This window comes from Lates calcarifer, unplaced genomic scaffold (assembly GCF_001640805.2).
Source record: "Lates calcarifer isolate ASB-BC8 unplaced genomic scaffold, TLL_Latcal_v3 _unitig_4589_quiver_709, whole genome shotgun sequence".
Taxonomy (NCBI): domain Eukaryota; kingdom Metazoa; phylum Chordata; class Actinopteri; family Centropomidae; genus Lates; species Lates calcarifer.
This window is the reverse complement of record NW_026116990.1, coordinates 24,309-44,208: the sequence shown is the minus strand read 5'-3', so window position 1 is coordinate 44,208 and position 19,900 is coordinate 24,309. Positions and strand designations below refer to the sequence as shown.

The 19,900-nt window shown below is 38.3% G+C and overlaps 1 protein-coding gene across 3 annotated transcripts in view; it reads left to right on the top strand.

Annotated features, from left to right (window-relative positions):
- Positions 1–19,900, top strand: part of LOC108900684 (sodium/glucose cotransporter 4-like) — a 53,780-nt gene that overhangs the window by 11,691 nt on the left and 22,189 nt on the right. For 2 of the 3 annotated variants that reach the window (XM_018701856.2, XM_051068463.1), the window contains exons 4-10: positions 2,685–2,789; positions 4,180–4,344; positions 4,573–4,678; positions 6,600–6,680; positions 6,909–7,114; positions 9,986–10,121; positions 18,720–18,827. In XM_018701856.2, the coding sequence (XP_018557372.1) occupies positions 2,685–2,789; positions 4,180–4,344; positions 4,573–4,678; positions 6,600–6,680; positions 6,909–7,114; positions 9,986–10,121; positions 18,720–18,827 (907 nt within the window). The remainder of the gene's footprint in view (positions 1–2,684; positions 2,790–4,179; positions 4,345–4,572; positions 4,679–6,599; positions 6,681–6,908; positions 7,115–9,985; positions 10,122–18,719; positions 18,828–19,900) is intronic. The other variant, XM_018701857.2, reaches the window with a different exon arrangement.

Here is a 19,900-nt window from a genome sequence, read left to right as displayed (position 1 = left end):
AGCTCTCTCTATGAACTGAATCTGTTCTCATCCTAGCCCTCTGTTAAAGTTAATTCATGCATCTCAAGCTGAGCTCAGACAGAACAAGCTTGGGAAACAAAAGAGTGATTCTCACTTCAGCCTTGCTTTATTGTTTGTCTGTTTGTTTCTCATACTTTTCTCCTAAAATTAACTAGGAGAAATGGGTGAGAGAGGACAAATAGCAAGACAGGAGTCGTACTTGAGACTTAAAGGAAATACCTTGCTAAGCTCTGCAAACACAAATAAGTAATACTAGAACAGGTGACTGAGGCCTCAGAGCTGCAGCAAAGCAGACTGTCAGCCAGGACAAATCTCAACACCAGCCTCATGTTCATTTAGTCCATTAAACACAGGTAAAGGCTCAGTGCAAGTACAAGACTAAAGACTAAAGACAAAGTTCCTACATTTAGTTAAAGACTGGCCAAAGAGCAGGTGTTCTTCTCCTCTACTGAACTCCTCCATTTATATTATTAACATTACTGAAGAAGAAAACCAGAATCACACATCTGCTCCTCCTGAATTTTAGGAGAAAAGTACGAGAAACAAATAGAATCTAAAATGAAGTGAGCTGAAGTGAGAATCACACTTTTGTTTCCCAAGCTAGAGAAGAGCAAACTTTGAGCAGTAAAATTTTCCTCTGGAAGTGGTTGGACTTCTACTGATGATGTGATGACTTTGTGTTTTACATTCTCTTTTTGGTTGTTTTTTAAGCACTCGATGATTTATGAGAGAAACAAAAGAGAAATAGACATAAGGTAAAACAGACAAACAGGAGCATCTGATCATCAGTCAAGATGCCAGATCAGCTGCCCCTTTTCATCATTTTGTACAGTTAAATGCTCAGATCTCATCACAAGCAGTGATAGATAAATAAATAGATAAATAAAAACCACTACCTGGCTGGGCTAACATTTTATTTAATCCGGCTGATAACACTTGATAACACATATGATTCAGTACACAAATATGGTACACATGCAGTAGTGTGACATAAATGCATGGGGACAGAGAGTGAGAGAAGAAGTGAAGAAGTGCTCTGTGCTGCTGAGCTTTGGCCCATAACAACATAACTAAGAGATAGTTCAGGAGGTTCATCAAAGAGGAAAGTTTTAAGCCCACTCTTAAATTTAGAGAGGCTGTCTGCCTCCTAAACCCAAACTGGGAGCTGATAACTGATGGCTCTGCCTCCCATTCCACTCTTGGAAACTCTGGGAACAACAAGACTGCATTTTGAGAGCAAAGTATTCTGTTGGGATGATAGGGTACTATGATGGAACTTGGTCATTAATGACTTTGTATGCAAGGAGAAGGACCTAGAACAGGGAAGCTAACACAGGAGAAATGCAATCTCTTTTTCAAGTTCCTGTCAGTGCTCGTGCTACAGCATTTTGGATCAACTGGATGTTTCTCACAGAGTTATTGGGACCTTGTAGTAATAATAAGGAATGACAATAGTCCAATCAAGAGGTAACAAATGCATTTTAAGCATTCTTTTGAGACAAGATGTTTCTAATTTTTATAATATTGTGCAGGTGGAAGAAAGCTATCCTCAACAGCTTTTCTGAGGTGTTTAGGGCCAAGTACAATAACTGTAGTTTTGCCTGAATTTAGAAATAAAAAAAGGTCATTCAAACACTGGGGGGAGAACTAAGAGGGAACTAACAGGGCATAAACAAGATGATACACAATAACTAGTAGTAGTAGTAGTAACTGTGTTTGTGGCAAAGGACATGTACTGCTCAAAAATACTCCAAGATTCCCTCCAGTAGAACTGGAAGCCAAAGTAATGCCATCCAAAGTAACTATATGATTAGATAATCTTAGGATAATTTTTTTATGTGCTTATATGCAAATACAGTAACTCGGTGTTACCTAACAACTGACACCCAGTGACAGGTAAAATAATTAAATTTCAATGCTGGGGTTTCTTAGGAATGCTTAACCAACCTTTGGCACATTTAACAGTATATTGATAACTGTCTGCCCAGAGGCATTGTTGTACACAAATATCTGATTGTTTTGACTGTCTTGATTTGCTTCATTTTTAAAAAGCTATGCTGCCCTGATGCTAGTCACCATGATAGTCAGACAATTGTGAATGCTATGTCACGGTGGCAAAATGTTTCCTCAAACAGATTGAGGATATGAGGGTTAATAGTGTTGTAGTTGTTCCTTCTAGATTTATAGCTCTCAGTACCCACAGCTCTTGGAACAGACTAAACACAATTTAGTCAGCTCTTATAGGAATTCAAATAAGCTGACAAACTCCCACATTTGTTTAACAGTGTAGAGAAGGCTAACTATGACGATAAAATAGTCTGTTATACTGAGTAGGCTTGGTCTGGATTTGGGGTGCAGTCATCTGGGATCTGGAACCTGGGAACTTACCCATGAAAGAATAATTTTTTTCATGTGATCTTTGCTTTTATGACACAGACAGAAAGTTTTATTTGAATTATTCTGGATGAAGAAGTGTGAGGGCCACTTGCAGGTCAGGTCTGTTATCTCTGTCCCTGTGGGCTAGTTTTACATATTTGTTGGTATATGTACTCGGAAAGTATTACTGTGCAATTCACAGGTTGTGATTTAAATTATTATCAAATACTGTCTGTTTAAGCAAATATAAACTTTTGTTGTTACTGTGTATCTGTGTATGTTGACAGATTGGAGCCTCGCTGATGTCCAGCAATGTTGGCAGTGGTTTATTTATTGGTCTAGCAGGAACAGGCGCAGCTGGAGGCATCGCTGTTGGGGGATTTGAATGGAATGTAAGAGACATGGTCTAAGACTATATATGATGCACATTGTCAAAAAGCTCAGTATCAGTGTCATCAGCCCATGGAACCATCTTCCATGTCTTTTCAGTCTTGTGTGTGTCTTGTACAGGAATTTTACATGTGTAAATGTAGTTTTTTTTTTTTTTTTTACATTGATGTATTGATAGTTTTATTCAAGTAAAAGCTGTAAATCTGAGCAGATTTACAGCTGTGCTATACTCTATACTACACTCTATTTCTCAATGATTGACTTTAATCTTCAGTGTGGGAAAGTGACTCCTGCTTTTCAGTCACCTTTTAAGAGTTGCTGAGAATGTTTCTTTATCTTCTTGATGTAGGTTTTTGGTATCTGTATTACTAATTTTAAGCCCTTGATTACACACATCTCCATTAAATCAATTAAAAACCAGCTAACTACACCAGTGATGATTTATGTCAGGCTTAGACTACAGGAGTTTTGGGCTGCTTTATCCCTGATCCACCCCTCCTGGCAATTGGAGGAGAAATCTGATGTGGGGCCTTGGTCTGTACTGATGTTCAACCCAGATTATTTGCTAATGAGGGAATTACAGATCCAGTCTTGACACCACCCTAATAATATCAAACATGATTGATATTTAGGAGTCAAAATCTGGAAGATTATGACTATGTCTCCAAATTGCCTGTAGGCATGAATGTGAGCATGCATGGTTGTTTATCTCTGTATGTCAGCCCTGTGATAGGCTGGCAACCTACAGGATGTACCACATGTCCAGTGTGTCTACTGGGACTGGCTCCAGTCCCCTAAAACTCTCAAAGGACCCTAAGCGATGTAACTAATGCATAAATGGATTATGATGAAGTCAGTCTTGGAGCAGCTGACTGTGTTGATAAGTAATAGTAAACATTCTAACCCTTGAGGCTAATGTTAGCTAGTATACTACTGTTGACAGATATTGAAACTGACAGTTGAAATCTCACCTCCAGTTCTCACTGGGGAACAGACACCCCCTGTTGACCAAATCTCCCCAACCATCTAATCCAGACTCGTTTAGCCTTTTGCCTTTGTTTTTTTTCTCACTGCGAAGCACTGCTAATGTTAGAGCAAGTATTTTCAAATCTATGCATGTTTGAGATTAGAGAGAACATCTGTGAAGTTTCTCCTTTTGTGTGTGATGCAACCAGCTCTCAAATTTGATTTTAAAATTCCTGTAGTCTCAGTCTGGCTTTAGCGGTGTCTTATGACAGTGAAGTAGGCAAATACATATTTGTGTAGTTTCAACCTACACAAAAGTATTACTTTGTCTGCTACACCCAATATATTAATAAAGTAAAAAAAAAAGGACAATACCAATACTGTTTTTTGTGTTTTTATAACCTGGGCATGTGTGTGTTTCTCTAGGCAGCCTGGGTCCTGGTAGCTCTGGGTTGGATTTTTATACCTGTCTACATCTCTGCTAGTGTGGTGACCATGCCTGAATACCTGGCCAAACGATTTGGTGGCCAGAGGATACGCATATATATGTCTGTTCTTTCACTGATCCTGTACATTTTCACCAAAATATCTGTAAGACATGCACACACACACGCACGCACGCATGCACACACACACACACACACACACACACACACACATACACACACACACACACACACACACACACACACACACACACACACACACAATTTATTCATTTGGCAGATTCTGTTGTCTATTGTCATGACACATACTGTAAAGTGGGGTACAATCCAAAACATGGTGGAAAAAAATTTGTCTCATGTGTGTGTTACCCAGACAGATATCTTTTCCGGGGCATTGTTCATCCAGGTGTCATTGGGCTGGGATCTTTACCTGTCCACAGGCATACTACTGCTGGTTACTGCTGCTTACACTGTGGCAGGTAAACACACACACACACACACAAACACTACCACTACATTACCACTGGTGGATGAAGTGAATAGGATCTCCAGGATCACGACAAAGAGCCAAAGCTGTTGACCTAGGCTCCAAACTCCCCAGATCCCAATCTGATTCAGTACCTGTTGGACCTGCGTAGTATAGGTTCCCCTCATACTGGCAAAACAGCTCTGACCTGTTGGGGCTTGGACATGGGATCTCTGAGGATCTCCTGTAGTGTCTGGTACCGAGACATTGGCAGCAGATCCTTTGGGTCCTGTGGGTTGCAGGATGGGGCCTCCATGGATCTGACTTGTTCTGGATCATCCCACAGATGCTGGATCAGATTGGGATCTGGGGAGTCTGGAGGCCAGGTCAACAGCTTTGGCTCTTTGTCGTGATGTATGGTATAGTATGGTAATGGTATATGGATGTGTTAGAGTGCTTCGTGCATAGAGCAAGCACTGTATGAATGTGTGTGTGAATGGGTGAATGTGACACATTGTGTAAAGCACTTTGAGTGGTCAATATGACTAGAAAAGCGGTATGTAAGTACAAGTCCTTCCATTTACAAGTCAAGCTACTGAGCTAGCTGCAGTACAGTTGGATTGATGAGTAATTTGAAATTCTCTGCCAGGTGAAGTTACTTCCTTGTTAGCTGAGCAGTAAATCAACAGGCCTGTCTTCAGTCACTGTAGGTCTGTTAAAACAATCTAAACTACTAACTCTTGCTAGTTTTTATTCCATTATGTTGTGGGGGCTGTCTGTCCCCATAAGACAGACAAGTCCCCATGATGTGAATTTGTAAACAGACTTAGGCCCCAACAACATTTACTGATTCTGCTTGATTTTACTATAACCAATAAGTAGAGAGTATCTTGTCTGTACTACTTTTGTTATTTTGTTGATATGTCAGTTTACCTTGTTGTTATTTCTGTATGTCAACTTAGAGCAGCCTGTAAAGCTATGTTCATCTCATCCACTTTTGTCACCGATTTTGACACCAATTTGAAAGTACACTTACTAGTGGAAAGTAAGATTTCCACTAGTAAGTATTTTCCTTATCAGCAAATAAATATTGTTTAGTTATCATAGAGATGGCTCAGTTGTCATCAAGTGACCTAGTGTGTTGAACTGTGCCTAAATCAGGATATTCAGAGTCAACTCAGAGCTGGCACTTCACACTGGACAAAGGTAGTGAGTAGAGGAAATTGTACTGGTGTCTAGTTCAACAGTAATTTAGCTCAGTACAGTAGCTGGGAGCATCATAATGGCAAACAGGGACAAGCTAATGAGCAAAGACATGGTAGTGACCCTACACCTTGGTTAATCTGTTATTTATCTGGGGATAAAACAGCAGTGATGATCAGAGCAGTATGATTAGCTGTGGCATCCAATGATTTCTAATAAAAGCCTGTATCAATTTGTTAAAGCATTTCCCGAGAAAGATGGTCTCTTGTATTCTTGCTAAAGCCTCCTCAGGCAGGTGCCTTGCTCCTCCGAAACAGAAAACTGTGATGTCCCTGATTATGGTGAACCAGATTTAGCGGGTCACCTGTTTATGGGCAAATGAGAGGCACTCAGATGATGTTGTCTGTTTTGTCCACTGATGTAGTGTTCCCCACAGCTGTTGCATGTAATGTTGTGATGATGCTATTCACCACTCTAGGCTTCCTTGCAGGGTTGCTCCCGACAAAGCGAATAAGTGGACTAGGTGTCATTCAATTCAACGATTTAAAACAATGATCAGAACAACAAAATGTGTTGATCCTATCTTACTTACATCATCTCTAAACAAACTGTCTGATGGCAGGTCCTTGTTAAATACTGCTTTCTGTTGCCCAGGAATAAAAGAATTATCCTAATAGTCAGCATTAGGTAATACTCACTAACTGTTTGTGTGTGTGTGTGTGTGTGTGTAGGTGGTTTGGCAGCAGTGATCTACACTGATGCACTCCAGACTTTGATCATGGTTGGGGGAGCCTTTGCACTAATGTTCATAGGTATTGCACACACACACACACACACACACACAGTATATAAAGGGTCCAACATGCTGGAGACAGGCCTTGGCATATGATGATAATGACTGATTGATTGAAGCACTGTATTTTGAAATGACTGATGTTTTGTACTGAATGTTGTTCAATTGATATTTTCATGTGAAATATCTCACAGAAAATAACAATTCACTGATATTAGAGTGTGTGTGTTATTTGTACATTTTCTAGCATTCTCCAAAGTTGGCTGGTATGAGGGCCTTGTGAACCGTTATATGTCAGCTGTTCCCTCAGTGACGGTTGCCAACACCACTTGCCACCTACCTCGTAGTGATGCCTTCCGCATGTTCAGAGACCCCGTGTCAGGGGATTTACCCTGGCCAGGACTGGTGTTTGGGCTCACGGTACTGGCTACTTGGGTCTGGTGCACAGATCAGGTGACTTTGCTTACACTATTACATCACACATGTACATCGAGTATTTGACTTAGGGTTGGGGGTGTCTATGTCCATCTGTGTGGTATTGTGGTGTCAGCAGTCTCTGGTGAGAAGATCTTGTAATGACCTTGCCACTTGAGTTGATGCCAGTGCTTCCTTCTTAAGTCCTCCATCAGGATCAACAAAATCCATCATCAGTGACTCAAATGGTCCCTGTGGTTTTGGATGAGCTTGCAGCAGGACGTGAAGTTTGTTTACCAGTGTTACTTTTAGCACATTGTTTTAAAATGTCTATAAATGAGAAACACAAGGACTAATATAATTAAAAGTTACCCTGAAACTTTGACCAAAAAATAGTATCAGCACAAGAAAATACTTACAAATGAATGAGATACTTACAAATACTTCCAAATGTTACAGTGTTTGGTGTTTAACAACAAAAGGTAACAAATTTGTAACAAATGTAACAAACCTAACAATCAACTAACTCCCCACACTAACTAGAAAATAAGAAGTCTGTTAAACTACAGGGTCAAGCAAAAGATAATCACTAATCTCCCTAACCACAAAAAAGGATTAAGCATGATTTAAAAAAAAAAAAAAGATTACTGAGATTAGGCTAAAAGGCAGGGAACACTGATTCTGGCAGGTTGATATAGAGGTCCTCTGACAAGGAAGTGAAGATCACCTGAGAGTGATCACAAGGAGTTTAAAGTGAGGGTCTTCCAGGCACTCAATGAGGGAAAGAGGCAAACCTGAAACACACGGTTATGTTTAAAAGAGCTGTCTCTCATAGAGGAAAAATGAGTGGACATTTCACAAATAAAACAGCTTTTACAGAAATAATCAGCAAAAACAGTAAAACCAAAGACTCTTTACAGTATTTCCCATCCCTACTTTGGACACATAGTCCAAGCCATGGGACCATGTGGTCACATAAAGAAAACAGGACCTGGGAAGAGCAGGGAACCTAGCCAGGCTAACATAAACACCAGAATCATCCAGTCATCTCACTGCCATGATTTTCAATTTCAATTTTATTTATATAGCACCGAATCACAACAGAAGTTATCTCAAGGCACTTTTCATATAGAGCAGGTCTAGACCATACTCTTTAGATTAGTATAATTACAGAGAGAGACCCAACAATTCCCATCACCTGGGTGATGATATTATTCCAAGTTCAAAATATCTTTATTGTCTCTTAGAGATAAATTAGTTTGCAACCAGGATATACAAAAATGCATGTACAAAGACACACATAACACCAAAACATGGGCATCAACAAACAACATGATATGAAGTGCAGAGGTCAAGTCAAGCAATCTAATATAGTAAAATACTATCTGTCATTTAACAATTGAATGGCAGCAGGGACAAAGTCCTCATAACTGGCAGCCTAAACCGATTACCAGAGAGTAACAGTTGAAACTCTGTCCAAAGAGAGTTATCTTGGTACTCCAGAAGGGAAGGTCTCAGGGAAGGTCTCTTCCCTGAAATCTCATTAGCCTCTTTGATGAGATGACGGAGCTTTTTTTTTTTTTGAAAAAGAATCAAATTTTCATGCCCTGTACCAATGGAGAACATTAAAACTGATCCAATAAAACCTAAAACTCTTCAAAAAAGTTTTTGTTGGAAATGTTTTTGTCATGGAAGCAACATTAGATTCAAAACAATATGTATACCCAAGTATTTATACCTGTCTACCAGCTCAATATTGTCACCTTTGATGCTGGTTAGTTCAGGATTAGGATGTATTTCTATTAGTTTTAGACATGCTGAATTGGTGAAAGGACTCATCACACCAAGACAAAAAAAAAAAAAAAAAAAAAAAAAAAAACACATGCTCATGTTGGAAAATCTGGTCCATGTAATTTGTACTTTTTTACTCTCATCTCCTCCCTAAAACATGACAGGATCATGGAACAATACAACACAACAAGTTCCAGCTGTTGAGAACATTGGTATTATTGGCCTAAATCACATCAATAGAATCACATTTCAATAATAAACAGAACTATTTCATTAGGGTCCTTGCACCTGTCAGTATTTGGGCCCTAATTACTGAATTTCCTTTTACCTGTTTGTACTGAGTTCTACTAACCACGTGGCCCACTGATCAATTTAATTGTCATGCCAAATTATACATAATTTTACTCTCTAGAAAATAACTGTTTTGTTTTACATCTAAAAAGCACATTTTATTCCTTCACACAGATGGAATTTCAGTCTTGCCAAACAGGTATTAATCTTGTCACACAGGTTTCTTTTTTGAAATTGAAATTATTACAACTGTAACTAAACAGACAGAACTAAGAAGCCAACACAACTAAGAAGTCATAAACACAGAATCTTAGATATTTTACATAGACTCAGGAATGGAGCATGCCTGTCTAGGCCCCAAAGGTCTCAGGAAAATTGAGAACCAATCTGGTTTGTCTGAGTTGGTATTTTCCTGCATTCTGTTCGCCCTGAACATCTGACTAGGGCTTCAGCCAGGGACACATCCATCATCCGATCCTTGTCACCAAATTGTAAAGGAAATCAATTAAATAAGTTTCAATCCAACTACTGAGTTCATGCTGGTTATAATAGACATACAAGCCCACGCACAATAGAACTATATGGTAATTTGATTACATAGTAAAATGGAATTACTTATATTACTAGATCATTTTTAAGCATGATACATGGTTTAACAATTTGATTTATGCTGTTGATACATGAGGTAGGAAGTCAGTTGGTCAGTAGATTTCCACAACAGGAGTTATTCAGATATGATGGTTAAGGTTAGGCTGGTGAGTGCATTGTCCTCATAAGTACAAAAAGACAAATGTATTTGTGTGTCTGTGTGTGTATGTGTATGTGCAGGTTATAGTCCAGAGATCTCTGTCAGCCAAATCTTTGTCGCACGCCAAAGCAGGCAGTGTGTTGGGAGGCTACCTCAAACTGCTGCCCATGTTCTTCATTGTCATGCCAGGCATGATCAGCCGAGCGCTGTTCCCAGGTAAGTCTGTCTCTCTCTCTGCTGGACTTTCATGTCAAAGGTTTTTTATGCTACATTTTCAATTTTTGCTGCCTCATTATAGCACATTTTCAAGGATTGTCATTTAACCAAGTATATTTCCATTTCTAGGCAGGCGTTAGTGTTAGGAGCTCTCTATGGAGCTTAGCCCTAAATCCTTTGAATGAGTCTGGGGTCACTGGTCAATCAATTATTACTGAGGTCGTAGTTTACAGTGGTGTTGTACCAGACCACATTATATTTAATTTATATATAATTAATATTTTTCCTCCCCCATGTTTGGATATGAAAACATTATAAACTCCTCTCAATACAAGGCAGTGCAGTTTAACACCAGTGAAAACTACAACCTCAGTAATAAACATATTGCCATTCAGTTCAAGGTCAGTGCCTCTAGGAAACCTCATGCACTTGTATTGTTAAAATATTCCATGTTTTTAGTGAATATGTAAACACAGCTCTGTAAGGGTTTGTCTTACTCTAAAGAACCAAATAATGCATTTAGACAAATGCCTGTATGCTCATAGCAAAATTCAACCAAAAGCGCATAAACTTTGGATCTTCAAAGTTTATCCCTGGGGAATGGTATCATGGGGTCCTCTAGAGTTGATTCTTCTGAACTGGCCATTTGATCTTTGACTTGGTAGTATACTAATCAATGTGCTAATAGATGGCCTGGTTTGAGAGTAGAAGTTCATATGTGTTTCTTAGCACTAGATGGTGGGAAGGCCAGAGAGGAAATGGAGGTTCAGGTTATAATTGACAGTGACCTCACTTACCTTAGTGCGGTTCCTGGTATATTTTATTTACCTGTCCCCCACTATAGTCTTTGTGATAGCCCCATCACAGATGCTGAACTTGAGAATGCTACACCAATAAAAGTTTATGATATTTTAATGTTTTGTTCAGCAAGGTAATCTACACAAACAAACAGCACTGTGATGATTTTTGAAGCCTAAATACAATCACTGGAAATACAAAGCTAATGTTAGGAGATAAACAAACTACAACATGACATCAACGTCACCACGACTAAGCTTCCAACTTGTGATTTCATTTAGCGCTGACCTCTTCTACAAAATCCTTTCTTCTTAGAAAGTTAATAATAGTTTGCAAGAACTTGAATATAAACATGAGGCCGTAAAGATGGACTGGTGAATAGATCAGTTTTCATGTGTGGTTTATAACCTCTGTAGTCTCATTTAGCCAATTGTCAGCTTTAAAAAACATTTTGGGGCGAGGAAACCAGGAATGCTAAAATGCCAACTTACTTCCGGGTTTTAAGACTCATTTCTGCACCACTCCATAGACCAGAACCATGGATGTATTATGAGAACTGGATGCAGTACCACCACTCAGCCTTGCAGCCAATTTTTTTATCAGTGGCCACTCATGGTACTACAACGAGAAATCTCCATGGGGCCCAAAAAGCATTTTCTCCATAGGCCACCATTGTAACAGAAACGCCTGTAAAACTGTTGACAGGACACCTCCGGCTATAAACATAGTCAATTAGGACTTTTTCTATATTTTTAAGCCATGGAGTTTTAATATTTTTAAAACCTTTCAAAAGCTCAGAAAAAGCCCAGAAAAGTCATGTTTCTCTGAGTCACATCATGGCTATGTGTGGACACTCTCGCGCTCATGTTGTGTCTCGGGAACACTGATCCTTGCTAGCTTACAGTGAATGCTGTGTGATGTGTAAAATTAAAGGTAAAACTTAATCAATGACTCAAAGCTGAGCTTTCATTTTAACACAGTATGATATTTAGAGTTTGTGGTTTAGTGTTGCATTTATCAGTCACTTGTCAGCCATTGTTCTTGAATGTAATTAAAAAAAAAAAAAAAAATATATATATATATATATATATATATATATATCAATATATCTGCTTCAGGATGACTGGTAAGACACTGTAGGTGATTTTTCATAACTTCTATTGTAAGTTTTTTTAGGGTATTTTAAATTTGTAAGTCATTTACCTTATATGTGATAGTTGTGTCTGTGTATGCTGACAGTGTCTTTTTATATCCGGCCTCTGGTCTCATCCACTGATGACTGAAGCTCATTAAACCTATCATTTGTTCAGAACAACCACATTTATTTATTTATTCAAGGCTTAAACTGTCTCAGTGTGGTAAATCCTCATCATGGGGAAGATCGTGGATGGAGCTGGGTGCAGTGATGAAGCGGGAACTGGCGTACCTCAAACTGAAGTTCCTGGGGATGCTGATCATCTTCTCCTCTGTCGCCCAGAGGCGTCAATTGAGGACTGTTAACCTGGGACAGTTAGATACATTGAGTAAAAAAGTATATTTCAGACTCTTTAACTCATTATCAGTGGGCAGTGAAGCTGCTGTAACTAACTGCAGTAAACATATATGTTACTGGAGCATACTCATTCGCTTGGCTATTACTCATTATATGAAGCTCATGTCCAGTTTGTCAGAAAACATAAATTAAAGAGTTTCACCTTCAGATATTTACACTTATGTTTATTTTACAACATTAAATACAATTTGAAATTTAATAGTATTTTTAAATAAATACATGAATAATATTTAATCTAATTTATTCATGCTGAATGTAGCTGTGGAGAACAGTAAAACAATAGACAGAAGAAATAACACAGGAAATGAACTACTAACTAGCACGGCACATATGAATATGCCTTTTAACATAAAAAGTTAAAAATGATTTGTCATATACAGAATCACTCTCTCGTATAAAAAATGCCCAAAACAAATTAAATTACTGCTCACCACGAACCACAATATTAGCAATTTCAGTGTTTAATACTATCTTACTCTATGGATCATTAACTTCACTGATGGTTGCTGTTGTCATATGCACAAAACATCCATGGTTTAAAGGCAGGCTAGTCCTGTTTAAATTTTATTACACAGTCCGCTAGCATAGCACTCACAAACGAGCCGCGCCAGGCCAGGATGTGGTTCGCTTGTCCTCGTAACCCACAGGCATGATGGGAGTAACACTACTGCACCTATTCAGTGGACCCCATAATACGGAAGTAAATTCGGAAGCCAGAAACTTTTTTCGGCGTATGCGCCAGGTGATCAACTCTGATAGGACTGAGTGGCCATTTTCGATCCGGTATCCAGCTCTAAAACATCCATGACCAGAACCTTATGATTATGTTGCAGTGTAGCATGAGGCAAAACCGGAAATACTGGTGACTAACACCAATCACCCCAGAGTAGAAAGCATTTGGTAGGAGGTAAATTTTATCAATCTAATCAGTCTGATATCTGAGATCGTGATTTCTCTGAGGCGCCATCAACCCTGGTCCAATCAGCGGCTCCCATTGCACTCGACTTCCTTAAAGAAATATCACGGGAACAAGTGAAAGGCACCCCCCCTCAGACAGGGAGGGAGAGCAGCAAAAACAGACAGAAATCAATATTAATACTAATACCAATACCAATACTAATACAGATTATGACCCAGGGTCGTAAAATTAATCTGGAATGCTTGCACGCATATCACATATTCACCCTCTACCATAACATATACAATACCAATACAAATGTGAATCTCAGCCTATTACTTGCAAATCTTAACACAATAATGCTGGTTAATTGATTAGGCAAAAGAATAAATGTTTCCTAACATTATTAGACTTAGACAGACTTTATTGATCCCTTTGGGATGACTCCCTCAGGGAAATTACGTAATTAATTAAAAAACGTTATTAATAAAGAAGTATCGGTGTAAAACAGAAGGAACAATCATTTGTTTCAAATGGCTGTGAGGAACATTATGAAACATATACGTATTAAGTATGTGGTCAATAGATGGCCATATGGTTTTATGACAGATATTTGAATGAATTCCTCATCTTACTATCTTAGCCAGGCAATATCATAGAAAATTCTGATTTTCACTGAATCACTTGTAAACATTTGATTAATACAATGGAGTATTTTACAGAATGCCTAGACAATTATTTCTGATATAAGGAGAAGTGTGGGCATTGTTGGTATAGATGTTATTTATGGCCAGAGATAAACAAGGAACAGAAGACCGTTAGGTCTGTAGATCTGAGAGATTCCAGTCACTGTAGTTCTTTACATGTTACTCTTAATCTAAAGATTTACATGCCCTTTGTTTCTCTTCATGCTTGATTTCTCAATCAGGGAGGTGCAAATATCTGGCCTGTAATCATAGTGGAATGTCTGTCCATCGTCTATAGAGTTATGTGGGTACAGGTGTACAGGTCAGCCAGTCTAGTCCCTCTGATTAATATTAACTTTGTCAAGGTACACTCGCAGTCATAGAGGGTAAATGACTGTATGTCTTCAGACAAATTCACATTTACTTCAGCAACTGCTGAAAAACAAGCCAACAAAACTTGCTCACTAGCATTAGCTAACATGTATTTATCAATGGTGGGCTTTCAGGGCCAGCAAGGCCTTCTCTGCTTGCCTAAACACTGTCACTGAACTATATTTTTATATATATATATTTTTTCCCATTAATACTATATGTACTAAATTGTTCCCAATGATGAAACCTTGCAGATCCTAGCCTACCATGATGTCGGCATGTTTATGTCTTTTGATTGGATGGTCAGAGAGCATGCTGGTCAGGGATAGCAAACTGGATCTGTAGCTACTAGTCACACTAGTGCAAACTAAAACATGTTAATATAGATTTAATGGCTCACAGTTCAATCCACAGTGACTGAAGGAGGAGGGAGAGTTCAGGGACTCTGTTGTAGAGGTTATCTGTGTGTCTCGGTTCCAACAATAAATCTTTTCTACTGCCATGAAGGCTAATGCTGAAAGTTGAGTCTGCCCAGTCGTATATCTAGCACAAGTTTTAATTTGCTTTAGGACTGAGAATGTCCACTTGACAGAAATATATTTTTTTAAATTTGTTTACAAATAATCAGCAGCTTCTGTGAGTATGCATTTTACCTGTATTCTATTATTTACATCATTTTATGAGTTAATATTGATGCCTCTGCTGGAGATGATGTATGTGGAACAGCGACTATTGATAGTGTTTGAATTGAATTGTTTAATTGGGTCTTTATAGCACAGCTTTAGTAATGGCATTTATTCTGGCTACATGACATGCCAGTTTGTGTGCAGAGTTGTGTTATGATGTGTGTCTGTATATTGTTGTTGTTTCTATAGCCATGGTGTGTTTATTCAGGTAGGACAGCAGTGAAGGCTTAGGTGTGAAATGCTTGCCCCGCCACTGGTGTTTACTAAAGGGGTCTGTAGACGCTTTTACTGTTAAGTATAGTATAGATCAGGGGTTGGCAACCCTAGGCATGTGGTATGCAAAGGAATTTTTAATGGCACACAGGTGATGGTCCACAACCCATGACAAGCATCATTTTGAGACAAAACATGAAAGATAAGACAGACAGGGATGAGTAAATCAAACATGCAGTGTCCAGTTATGTAAGCCCACACTCTCATTGTTTTCTCATTTCTCATTGCATTGCTAAAAAGGGAAAACACCCCTGCAATGTTGTTTATTAATCTTCAAGATAAGAGTATGGGGTAAACTTGATTGGCATTTTAAAAAATCAACATAAGGAGAAACCTGTTCCTTAAATATTGTTTTATATTTTGCCAGTATGGATACATAAATGCCCCCTACAATGTTGTTTGTTATCCCATGGGGTGTGTGATTATTTCTTAAAACCTTCAAGATAAATGTGAGGGGTAAATTACATTTTTAAAAAATCTACATAATGATGAGATTAACATGTTCCTAAAATGTTGTTTTGCATTAGTCTGTGTGGATACAAGAAATTTTCATACCTAATGGAAATATTGATATGGCATCATAATTATGCTTACTTATGCTTATTGAATCCACACTAACTAACAAGAAAAAAATCTCTAACTTGGCACTACATGTCAAAAAGGTTGCAAAGGTTGAATCACAACAAAAGTCATCTCAAGGCACTTTTCATATAGAGCAGGTGTAGACCGTATTCTTTAAAATAGGTATTTAATATTTATAATTTAATATTTTTAATATTTATAGGTATTTAGTATTTTTATTTAATAAATAGCACTGCTGCGATTGCTATAAGACATTTTTAGTTAATCATTTACCTTGCTATATCTATTTACTGTAATGGTACGATTGTAATCATTACTGTCTATCAGCCACCAAAATCTAAATATGGCCTTCTTGATGAATTTTCTGAGCTACAGTCCAAGGTTTCCATCAACTATGATTGTTTAATTTTCTCTTGTGATTTAAAAATCATGTTTACAATCTGGCACACAGTGCCAGAAACTTAAATATATTGGATTCATTTGGACCCATCCACAATAAGGGGCACACTCTAGACTTGGTCATATCAAAAGGACTTGATGTCCCGTGTCATGGATATTGCTAGCTCTGATCATTGCTGCACATTCTTATGATATGACTGTTTTCCTGTACAACAGAACAACAACAACAACAACAAAAAACAGACAATTAAGAAACAGTTTACCAATAATAATACAATTTAAACATGTAAGAAAAGGTAACGTAACATTACCAACTGAGGATCTTGTGAACCACTTCACCTCAAAAATATAAAATACTGACAAAATTGTATGTGTTTGAACTGAAAACATAGAAAAATGGAAAAGCCACTGGAGAAATGGAGTGACAGTTCTTTGTGTCCACTGGAGACCTTGCCTTTGCTAAAGTGGGTATTATGTGTGGAACACCCCAAGGTTTGATTCTTGGCCCAACACTATTTAATCTTTATATACTCCCACTCACATGTTATATAGAAATTCTAAATAAATTACCATTATGTTATGTCAATAATTATGCAAATGAATCATAATGGTACATATCCCTCTCTCCTGGTGACCTAGATCCCATACATTTTGGATGTACAAAGGCTCAGAAACAGGAAACTGCAGCTCATTTCTGTTCTCTGTCTCTGGAGAGCAAAAGTGAAGCAGGGAATCTGCGATTTAAATTTCATGAACCATATCAATCATCTCACAAGGTCAGCTTTCTACCATCAAAAACATATTTAAAAACTAAGGGACTTTCTATCAAAATAAGATTCTGAGAAATTAATTCATGAATTTATAACAAGTAGACAAGACAACTGTAATGGTATATTCACTGGCTTCCAAAAATCAGCTGTTTGGAGTTGGTTAAAAATGCAACTGCACCTTTCTCACTGGAACTAAAAAGTCTGAACTATTACACCTGTTTTCAAAACTGTGCTTTGGCACCCTGTTGAAGATAGAATACAAAGGCCTTGCACCCCATTATACAAAAGACATGTTAATTAGATAGACCAGCAAGTCCAACACTCAAGTCCACAGGCCATGGTTTGTTAACCATTCCTGGTGCTAACTGTGTGGCAGGGGAGGCTGCCATGAGCTTTTATGCCCCAAGTAGATAGACCTGAGAGAGGCACTAACACTGAACATTGTAAAATGCAGATTAACCACCTTTTTGCAACAGTGGGAGTTCTCATGTGTATGTATGTGTATGGGTGTTGGCACTTGTGTGGACATTTATGTGTGTGTATTTTGTACAGCTGATATTTGTATTTTCTGCACCGATTTTGTATAATTGTACCTGCTCATGCAAACTTATCTTCAGCACTTGCACTTTTATGATTGTATTGTTGTTTTAAGTAAAGCACATTGCCTTACTCTGTATGATATGTGCTTTAGAAATAAAGCTTGACTTGACCACTGTTTTACTTTCACACGTCGTATTAGTGTGCACTGCACACTTGTGTCCTGAGAGGTGCACAACATGAAATACTTGAGATCTGTGAGACACTTCATACCTTAGAGGTTTGCACACATTATACACTCAGGAAAAAAAACACTTGAGCCTCCTGGCACTTCACTACTACTCCAGTGACAGCACTGCACAATAGAAGGGCTGTGATAACCATTCTATCAGAGCTTAGCTCTGATCATTCCATTTAAAACACATAGTACCTACAAAACTATTATTGGGGTTTAGCAAATAAAATAACTAGTGTGATGAAGCAAATAAGCTGGACAGATAAGTGTAAATGAATCATTGATAACTCTGACAAATGAAGACACATTTTCATGATGTTTTTTGCCTTAGAAAGATAGAGGTGCCCCATTGCCTTGTTTTTTGACTGGAGGAATTGCTGTGAAAATGTAATTGATTGGACTTCGCTTAGAGGCACACACCTGTGTATATACTGTCTCATAATTCACACTGCATGTCAGCACAAATACCAAGCCAGGACAAGGGCATAAAATTGTTTCTAAAGCTCTGAATGTTCCCAGGCGTGGTCTCCCTAATGATGAAATAACAGGAGTTTGGAATCTGTAGGACTATTTCTAGATTTGAATTTCTAGCCAAACTGAATAACGGGCAAAAAAGGCCTTTAAAAAAAGAACATGTTACTTTGTCATTATAGGTTACTGAATTTTATTGATGGGCAAAAAAGTCAATTCAAAATTAAATCTACAAAAATAAAATTGTACAAGGGGTTTCAATACTTTCTGATGCCACTGTAGCTAACTAAGGTTTTACATCTTTTATTTTCTCCCCTTTGTGCTTGTGTATGTTTGTAGATGAGGTAGGTTGTGTGGATCCAGTGGTGTGTCAGAGCGTATGTGGAGCTTCAGTTGGCTGCTCCAACATCGCCTACCCGAAACTAGTGGTAGAGCTAATGCCTGTGGGTGAGTTACACGCACACACACAAAAGTTGTTTTCAGTCCATTTCAATGTTGGACCCCTGCAGTAAAGTAGAAGAGGACAGCATATGTACATTCAATGCAAGCTTTTGGGAAAAGGGACTCACCATAACTTGAAGCTTGGTCTTAAAATAACTTACATACAACTGCAAGCCAGAATCCTTTGGAATTATCTGCAGTTATGTATAGATTTGTGTTCAGATACGGTCAGATCATCATCTAAGTTACAGCTATGAACAAACACAACTGTAATGTATTTAACTATTAACCGAGAAGAGCTACTCTGAGTTATTATACAGTAACTTCAGAAAGTATTCAGCCCCCTTCATTGTATTTTATGCAGGTTTATGCGAAAAAAAATCCTCATCAAGCTACACTCAATACTATGGAATTTTTTTAAAAACAAAAAACTGAAATATCACACTGACATAAGTATTCAGACCCTTGATCATTTTTGAGACATACACCTTGACTGGGGTCCACATGTAGTAAATTAAATTGATTGGACATGATTTGGGGAGGCACACACCTGTCTCTTTAAGGTGTCACAAATGCAAATTAGAGCAAAAACCAAGCCAAGAGGTTGAGAGAACTGCCTGTAGAGCTCATAGACTGGACTGTGTTGCATCAGGGGAAGACTATGAATAATCTGCTGCATTGAACACAGCACACAATGGCCTCTAGTTCTTAAATGGAAGGAGTTTTGAATAGGACTTTGTAGAGACGGGGGAAACTGCTAGAAAGACAACCGTCACCGATCTGGGCTTAAAGGCAGAGTATCTGGTCAGAAGCCTCTCCTCAGTGAAACTTTGCAAAAAAGCACCTAAAGGTTGTCCTCCTAGAAATTCCTCAGATCTCCACACAGGATCTCTGGAGCTGCATTGAAGGTTCTTCAGTGCAACAGATGTTTTATGAAGCCTTCCCCAGGTCTGTGAATTGACACAATCTTGTCTCTGACCTCTGCAGGAAGTTCTTTCAAACTCATGGCTAATGTCTAATCAATTGAATTTGGACTCCAATCAAGGTATAGAAACATCTCAAAGATGATCCAGAGAAAT